The following is a 9,281-nucleotide window of genomic DNA, read 5'->3' as shown; positions in this document are numbered from 1 at the left end:
AGTTTTGGAACAACATCAGGCTGAGTAAATGATGACAGATTATTTATGTATGGGTGAGCTCGTTTTTTTTTACTTATTTTTATTTTATTTTTTTGTATTGTGCTACTTGCCTTTACCTATGGTTTGACTTCCATTCTCGGTTATGTTGTTCTTTGTTTACAGAGTCTAATTTATTTTGCTGGGGCTGCTCCCTCTGCCACGGAGGACTTCCTCTTAACATCTCCAAGTCCACTTTTGCACCTCCGCAGTCAACAGACTGGAACCCTAAGGGAGTGTGGTTTGTTGGAGTCAACAACCATATTTATTCATTGGACACCAGCTGGTCAGGTTATTTAAACTCTGCTGTTACTATCATCTGGAATTACATAAATAAAACTTAAGTTCACTCAATTTCATAGTGGTGCAACAGGTGTTTCTTTTTTTAAATGTTAAATTAAATTGGTGGATTTGGGTGGGTGACGGAGGGGGATTACTGGCCATTATTATAATCCAACACTGAATTGACCAAATTTATAGTAATCTTGGCTTTGCATGCTTTAAGCAGAAAAAACATTTGATATTTCTGGAAAGTTACACTAACACGTTTATTTTCTGTGATAAGAGTTTACCTGGTGCACTGGAGTCACAGGCTCCACCACAGGTTTCATCGGAGTCTCAACCTAGATCTCCACCGTGTGCTTCTCCAGGATCTATACCATGGGCTTCTCCACCACTGGCTTCTCCAGGATCTATACCACGGGCTTATCCACGACTGGCTTCTCCAGGATCTATACCACGGGCTTCTCCACCACTGGCTTCTCCAGGATCTATACCACGGGCTTCTCCACCACTGGCTTCTCCAGGGTCTATACCACGGGCTTCTCCACCACTGGCTTCTCCAGGATCTATACCACGGGCTTATCCACCACTGGCTTCTCCAGGATCTATACCACGGGCTTCTCCACCACTGGCTTCTCCAGGATCTATACCACGGGCTTATCCACCACTGGCTTCTCCAGGGTCTATACCACGGGCTTCTCCACCACTGGCTTCTCCAGGGTCTATACCACGGGCTTCTCCACCACTGGCTTCTCCAGGATCTATACCACGGGCTTATCCACCACTGGCTTCTCCAGGATCTATACCACGGGCTTCTCCACCACTGGCTTCTCCAGGATCTATACCACGGGCTTATCCACCACTGGCTTCTCCAGGGTCTATACCACGGGCTTCTCCACCACTGGCTTCTCCAGGATCTATACCATGGGCTTATCCACCACTGGCTCCTCCAGGGTCTATATCATGGGCTTCTCCACCACTGGCTTCTCCAGGGTCTATTCCACTGTGGCCTTCTCCAGGGACTCCACCACGGGCTTCTCCACCGTGGGCTTCTCCGGGGTCTCCACCACTGGCTTCTCCAGGGTCTATACCACAGGCTTCTCCACCACTGGCTTCTCAAGGGCCTCCACCACGGGCTTCTCCACCAGGGGCTTCTCCAGGGTCTCCCCTTTGGGCTCAAGGGTCTTCATCACTGTCTCCTCCACAGAGTCCACCAAGAAGACATTTAAGCTCAGGTTCTGACCTAAGGGCAGTGTTGCATAATCTGCAATCAAATATTAAATTTGAAGAAACACCACCAATGGCAAATAGGGTTAATGTTGTAAGGGGAGACATTATAGAATCCGCTTTCAGAGCATTTAGGAGGAAGCAGTTTAGCCCTAATTGCAAGTTGGATGTGGTGTTTGTTGACACATGTGGTCAAGGTGAAGGAGCAGTGGACAATGGTGGACCCACCAGAGAATTTCTGACCCTTCTAATGAAAGAACTTCTGAGTTCTCGTTATTTCGTGGGACCTGCATGGAGGAAGAACCTGGGATTGGACTCCGTAGGTATGTACATGACTGGACCACACATGAATAATTAACACACACACACACACACACACACACACACACACACACATATATATATATATATATAAAACACACATAAACATACATGTACACATATATGTGTATGTGTAAAATGGATGGATAGATATGTGTGAATACAACCCAAAATTAACAGATCCTTTTTGGAAAGGGTTTTAACAATGCTTTCCATGCTTGTTTGATGAACCATTAACAATTATGGTCCATGTACCTGTGAAACAGTCCTAAGACACTAAATGTTTACAGACGTTGTTGTCAACAAAAATTGTCACAATTACAAATACTTGGTACACTAAAGAGACCTTAAGACCGACTGGAAAAACAAGAGCAAGATTTCCAAGGTTCCTAATAACCTGAGAACATTTCATAATCCTGCTGCAGTGAGTCATGGGGACTTCAGATGTGGACAGAATAGTAAACTGCAACGTCCATAATGTAAGATGCTTAAGACTGTGCTACAGATAGACAGGAAGGACAACTGATTGTCTATGCAGCGCCAAACTACATATGACCATATGTGGCCCAACTTGTTTGAGAATTTAAAAGCGTTTTGGTGTATGATAAATGGGTCATGTATTGCGGTCCATGAGGATTAGATGAATCAAGATGTAGTTTACTTTTGGACCCCTCGACCATTTGTGAATAGACTATGAATTTTTGCATGTCCTCACTTTTTAGCTATTTTTTTGTACAGCAAATTCTGAGCATATTTCTTTTTTTCACTGATCTTTGGACCAGGTCATTTTGGTAAAAGAGCTGAGGCAGATGTCTAAGGTCTCTGTTTCCTAGTTACAGCCAAATAATACAATACCAGCTACCGGTAAAGTCTAGAACTGTATATTACCTTCCTAACTTATAAAAAGACATTTGCAATTCTGTATGATTACATTTACAGGACTCAACAGGGGCATCTACAGAGTAATTGGAAAAGCAATATCTGTCTGCCTGGTTCATGGAGGGGTAGGGCCCCATGTCTTTTCACGGAGACTGCTTTGCCAGCTAACTGGGGAGCCAACACCACCTGTAGACATTGAGGAGGTGGATGATGAAGACCTCAAACAACAGTTGCAAAAGGCCAGTTGAAAATTTACACAATATGCCACATTAAGACATTTACCATTTTGAGGGAGAAATTACAACTAATTGTCATCTATGTTGATGGTGTATAAATTGTAGTAAAATAATGTAAAACCAAAAAGGATTTAACTGAACACTATTTGAGGTATTTGGTGTCACAGTCTCTGCAGTAGAGCACTGTTGCTCTCCACCAACTGTGCTTATCAAAAGTATGATGGGGAAACAACTGACTGATAACACTGCTTAATGCTTATTAGTTCAGACAACCATGTTGCATTATGGGATCGTTAAAGCTATGCATGAAGATTCACCAACACTCTGACAGTCCGATCTCTGTGTAAGGTGTGATTGTTATACTTGTATAAATATCTAAAATGCATGTTTGTAAAGTGAAAATACACCTTTTGAATGGAATTAAATGACAAGCACTTTTAGGATCTTTATTTATTTTTATAAAGCAACATAACTGAAGTGATCATGTTTATCAGCAGAATAGCACGTGAATGGAAAACGCAATATCCATCTTTTGATCTACTTCAAGAGCTTAGAACAGTTGTACTGCAGGACAATATTCTGCCATTGAGAAAAAAGAACACATCATATTATTATTTTTTTGGATTAGTACTTATGGTTACACTTGCATCCATTGCACATATCAAATTTGATATCTTGGTGAAACTATGTACATTAAAAACAATATAGAAAAATTTTATGTCACGGTCCACCCATTACTTTGCACGTACATTCAAAGTTTGAGTCACAGACTGGATGGCAGTAACGTCTTGTGTCATTGAAATCCACCAACAGAAAAATTGTTCTTCACAAGTTGGTAATGTCATGTTGTAAACAAATGTTTGTTCGTTGCAGATTCAACAAGCAAAAACTGTAGTTGAAACCCAGGAAGCTGTAGAGGAGGCAGCCTCTAACCTTATTATTCTGGGATGCTTGACTGTCATCAGGACATTAAAAGCCTGTGATGAAGTTTTGGCTTCCTCTTTGAAATTTTATTTGGAGGGTAGATTGGAAGCACCCTTGAGACAGTAAGTGTTTGGATTATACTTGTTGTTTCTTTGACAACCTTTTTGTGTTCGTACATTCCCTGAATGTTTTAATGGGGGCTTTTGCAGCAGAGGAAACTTTTCATAGTTCCTTGAATTATTGGCTTTTTTAGCATGCTTGCACTGTTTGGGGAAGCTAAATTATCTTCTGCACAGTTGGGTCTAAAACCGTTCACTAGGAACTACAACTGACGTAAGTGTACGCTAATTGGCCAAACGCATACGAAACACCAGCTACCCAGACCCGGAATATTGTCCAGAATATTGGCTTTTTAAAAAGCCATGTAAAATAAATTCTCCACAAACATGGAAAACGTTGATAATTGTCAATTTGTCTGCAGCATTGTGTTTTTTTTCTTGGACTCAATGATGGCACTGCAAGGTGTCATAAGCAGGGTTTCTGTGGGTCCTTAAAGAGTTACATTTAGTTTTATCAAATGTAAGGCCTTAAAATCTTTAATAGTACATGAAAGTTATGATTTACTAATTATGATTTAAATGTAATTTGATTAATTCAAACTGCTGATTCATTCAGGAATTAATCAAACGGCTCTTTAGTCACACTATTCCTTCAAAACGCTTATTCAGTCAGAAAATAAACACCGCTGTGCTGCTCTGAGATGAACAACTCTGCTATGGCTTTAAAGGTAATTACTTTCTGCAAAACTGAGCAAAAATGCAGTTTAAAATAAAACTCAAATTATAATTGAACTGTAGTACAGTATGAAATCACATTTAAATTTGTGACATTTGGGACAAACACCACTTGTGTGATACTGCTCTCGCTGCTCCTTTGATATCACTTATTGTATATTAATACTAGACAAAAACACATACTGGGGCACTTTTGCACCAATATCTTGAATTTTAGGGCATAACTACATTTATGGAGTTATTGAATTATTGAATAATTTTTTTAACTCATTAAACTGACAGCCCGAATATTAATAGTGAAGAATTCTTTTGACTCATTAATTTCCCTAAAGATGGTTTAAAAGCTGAATTGTGAAGTTTATCATTTTATAAAACTCTTTGTATCTGAACGGTAAATGGCACTTTAGAGTTCCTGCTGCTGTTGTGAATGCAACCAGGGAGAAATTCTTCTAGAACCTAGCCAGTGGTTCATTCCTACAACTACATGCTGAAAAAGCCCCTACTGTATTCAAAAGTTTGGCAAATACGTACCACAAGCAGTTGATCTGTATTTACACACAGCTAGTAAATTAACAATTTACTAAAAATCTTTTTTTCCTAATGTCTTTATTAGATTGCAGGAGGGCTTGGAAACACTGGGGGTGCTAAAATCCCTACAAGACAACATGAGCCTGTGGAACATGTTTATTGGAGGCCTCCCTGCTCTACTGACAGCTCATCAAATAACAGACCTCTTTAAGGTCTCTTTCTCAGAGCAAGGGAGTTCACGGCGTTTGGAGGAGGAGCGTGCTGTTGGCCAGTGGAGAGATTGGCTGATCGACATAGAGGGTATGCATGCTTTAACAACTAATGTCTTTGTTTTATGACCAGTATAATGAAAAATAAAAAAACTTTGGATTAGAGGTGAAAATCTTCTATTGCCTCATGATTCGATTACGATCCAGTGTACCGATTCATTTACAAAATGATTCTTGACGTATCACAATGCATATTTTCCTCACATTCTTTTATTAAACATAATCGACCAATTGCAAACCGCTTGGCTGACCAGTGATGTGACCAACCAATCATAATGTTGAAACGAATCCACCGTTCCAGTCTGACAAACAAATCAGACAGGAGAGTAGATTGACTTTAGTGGACTTAAACTGGAAACAATGTGTTGACATCTTTCTGTGGGTGAAAAAATACATTCTGAGTTTTTTTTTTTTTTTCATGCTTAACCCCTGTTTCACACTGCAAGCGTGAGCGGTGCGCGAGTAGCGCATCCATGGAACTACATCGTCACTGCAGCAGCAGACTCTCGCGAGTATTCACACTGGAAGTGTATAAGTACAGCATCACAGCAGCGGCTGCAAAGCGTGTTCGGCAGACAGTATAACCATTTCAAACAATGGGTATAATTCTTTCAACATTTGTTTTTATAACAATACACCATACTTTCACCCAAAACGATTCATTAAAAAGTTTAAATGGTTAAATAGATATTTGTTATACTTTTCTTTTCTGGCATAATTGTTAAAACACTAGACATTGTCGTTGTTGTTAAAACTCTTGGCATGCTTATTCTGTGCATTTTGAACAAGTTTTGTGTAAAGTCGTATTTATTTTTCCATCAAAAGTGTGCTTTACCTTTAATTGAGCGTGAGCAGCACAGCAAAAATAGACCAGATGCCGAAACCCCCACTGCACTGCTGTTCACGTGACGCTCACGCGCTGCTCCTGGTCCCGGTGTGAATGCACTCATTGATTAACATGGACGCCGAAAAAAATATGCGCTGCTCGCGCGCTGCTCACGCTTGCGGTGTGAAACAGGGGTAAGGCAATAGTGATCGATCACAGCACATTAATATGACAATAAATGTCTTAAGACAACATTTTAAACCAGAGACCATGTTTGATACCAGTAGCAACCTTGTAAATGCACGTGTAACGGAAACAGGTCAATTTAGCTCAAAGGTTATCATTTAAGATTTTAAAGGGAATTTGAACAGAATCACTGTTTCACAGCTGATCACTGAGACGCCCTGCGAATCACTGAACGAGCCGTTTAACATCAAATCTGCGCTGGATATTAATATCCAAACTATAGTGAAACACTATCAATTAGCACAGTAACAAGATCGGCAGTTTAAGACATTAACTTGTAAGCACAAAACACAAGATACTTCTCTTTTCAATATGAATAAGGCTTTATTAGATAAATCTAAGACATATAAACTAATCTATCACATAAACGCACACACTCACACATTCACAAGTTGCAGGAAGATCAAAAGATAGGGAAAGATGAGTTTAAGAGAATGGAAATGTGCAATCCCAAGTTTACAGCAATACGTTAAATTGCATAGACATGAACAGCCATCAATCACTTAATTAACGCTCGCATTGAGTTCCTCAATGAGGTTAAAATTATATTAGATACACCAGCACAAATGTCTGAGGGTACATTGCCTTGGTTTCCTGTGAAAGGGAGTCCCGTTGAAAGGGGTATCCCGATGTCGCTGATTGGCTGGAAGTTCAGTAGTGGCTGAGGTGACGTCTTGGGAAGCCCGTGGTGGGGTGTTGGCTGAAGGAGCAGAGTCGTGTGCACTGGTTGAAGTTGAACGGGCACCCGAGGTCAGGCGTCGGAGACTCAACGTTACAAAACTTAACTCAGAACACGAAACTCTCAAACGGAAAAGAAAAGAAATAAAGTTTGACGAGACAAGGTTGTGTTTCTTCTCATCATGGCTAAATAGCAGCAGGCGTGCAGGCCGAAGCACGCTGGAACCGCGCTCAAAGAATAGATGACAAAAAACATGGCTAATAGAAGCAGCATAGCTAGAGACTAAAAGCTGGCATGACTGATAGCAAAAGCAAGGCTAGAACTAAAAGCCAAGATTTTATGGTGTCCTAAGTATTTAAACTGGCCTGTTGGCCACACCTCAAATGTTGTCTTGACCAATCAGATATTGTCTTGGCTCGGGGGTATCATAAATCATATGTCTATCTTACCAAGCATGTGGTCCGAATTTTCCCACTCTTGCAGGGTCTAATTTTGGACATGATTCCTATAACCGAATATGATAGATTTGACCAATAATTGATTGTCAGGACAATATCAAGCAAGCAGATTTGATTATATCAATTCTAGACATGACTATGTATCCTATAGTTATCAAAAGACATACACAATAAGTGATTATACATGATAGTCAAATGTGTGGGTTACACATAAATGAATATGGAGTTAAGCGATGGAATGATATTCATTTAGAAGTCATTTTGGAGTTCATTTTGGTCCATATATATGTACAAAAGACAGTTTCTTTGTCATTCTCTGACATAGGGATGTTCTGTGAAGACAGAGGTTTAAAGCCCTTCCCCCTTAGGAATTTCAGTCTGGTTCTGCTAGGTGTGGGGGGAGTCAATGGGACTTGTACAGTACTCTCATGGGTTTCCATGTGATGTCCAGCGTTGCATTTCAATTACGAACAACAAATTTGACAATCTCTTCTGCGAATTAAAATTGTCAATAATTGTTCTAGTGGTGTTAATGTTGAAAGCTGTTGTGTGAACAAGTTGGTTGGTTGGTTATCTTCCTTGGGACTTGTGGCACAGAATGTTTTATGACTTCCTGAGGAATTCGGCTCGTGTTCCAACACAGCTTTGAGACTCTTTAATTTGTCTGGTTCGACTCATTTCTGTTACACACGAAACTAAGCAACAGAATGTTCATTAGACAATTTTATGATGTGGCAGTATGTCCTAAAGTTTGTATTCGGTTTTGCTACACATTCAAAAGTTCTTCACCAAAAAGAACATACTGTTAGTGTGTAGTACAAGTAAGAGAATTAGGATGCAGCAACCATTTAACTCAGACATGCGTTACTATAGGGAAGAAAAGGCCAGCCTTTTTTTTTTTTTTTTATTCATGCAGACCTAAAAGATTTCATTTTCTTAATTCCAACCCACCTACCACCCCCTCATATTCTTTTTCTTTTGTAAAATCTTTTATATCTTTTCATTTTAGGTGGAGATGTGGTGCTAACAATAGAAGAAGAAGTCAGAGTGACATTTGTCGACTTGATGTTTGCTACAGGCACGAACAGAATTCCTCCACTTGGTTTTGATCCTGTGCCTACACTGGCATTCCTTCATGACCCAGTAAACGGTGTGAAGAGAGTTTTTCCAGAGGCAAACACGTGTGGACTAATTTTGAGGCTCCCAATATATGATAGCTTCAGCAGCCACACGATTTTGGGCATTGTACAGTCCCCACATTTTGGTCTAGCCTGAAGGTTTATTCATGTGGTTGTTGTTTTTTTTTTCATGTTGAAATATTAGAATGTTTTTGATGACAATGCCTTTTCACTGAACAGCATATACTTGTTCAGTTTTTTTTCCTCCCTGGTGTGTTTTTTTATTTTGGTTGTTCATGTTGAAATATAAGAATGTTTTTGATGACAATGCCTTTTAGATATATATATATATATATATATATATATATATATATATATATATATATATATATATATATATATATATATACTTGTTCTGTTTTTATTTTTTTTCTATGTTGAATTCTAAATGTTTGATG

At 39.5% G+C, this 9,281-nt stretch overlaps 2 protein-coding genes across 2 annotated transcripts; both read left to right on the top strand.

The window, feature by feature from the left end:
- On the top strand, positions 1–3,208 carry LOC113081030 (ATP-dependent RNA helicase glh-4-like). The gene is made up of 3 exons (XM_026253090.1): positions 1–327; positions 602–1,868; positions 2,806–3,208. The coding sequence occupies exon 2, from the start codon at positions 697–699 to the stop codon at positions 1,558–1,560; it is 864 nt and encodes a 287-aa protein (XP_026108875.1). The 5' UTR covers positions 1–327; positions 602–696; the 3' UTR covers positions 1,561–1,868; positions 2,806–3,208.
- Positions 3,209–3,860: 652 nt separating this feature from the next.
- LOC113081031 (G2/M phase-specific E3 ubiquitin-protein ligase-like) lies at positions 3,861–9,058 on the top strand. Its single transcript, XM_026253091.1, has 3 exons — positions 3,861–4,027; positions 5,313–5,527; positions 8,715–9,058. Exons 2-3 carry the CDS (start codon positions 5,365–5,367, stop codon positions 8,978–8,980), a joined length of 429 nt encoding a protein of 142 aa, XP_026108876.1. The 5' UTR covers positions 3,861–4,027; positions 5,313–5,364; the 3' UTR covers positions 8,981–9,058.
- The last annotated feature ends 223 nt before the right edge of the window (positions 9,059–9,281 follow it).

This window comes from Carassius auratus, unplaced genomic scaffold (assembly GCF_003368295.1).
Source record: "Carassius auratus strain Wakin unplaced genomic scaffold, ASM336829v1 scaf_tig00032882, whole genome shotgun sequence".
Classification (NCBI taxonomy): Eukaryota; Metazoa; Chordata; class Actinopteri; order Cypriniformes; family Cyprinidae; genus Carassius; species Carassius auratus.
The sequence above is the reverse complement of the archived record's forward strand: the minus strand, read 5'-3'. Positions and strand labels throughout refer to the sequence as shown.

What these genes read in the sequence shown, in the direction of transcription:
- LOC113081030 (XM_026253090.1), top strand. Translation starts at nt 697, where the DNA reads ATGGGCTTCTCCACCACTGGCTTCTCCAGGATCTATACCACGGGCTTA.
- LOC113081031 (XM_026253091.1), top strand. Translation starts at nt 5,365, where the DNA reads ATGAGCCTGTGGAACATGTTTATTGGAGGCCTCCCTGCTCTACTGACA. An exon ending in TTGGCTGATCGACATAGAGG is followed by an intron (nt 5,528 to 8,714) that starts GTATGCATGCTT and finishes TTTTCATTTTAG; the next exon opens with GTGGAGATGTGGTGCTAACA.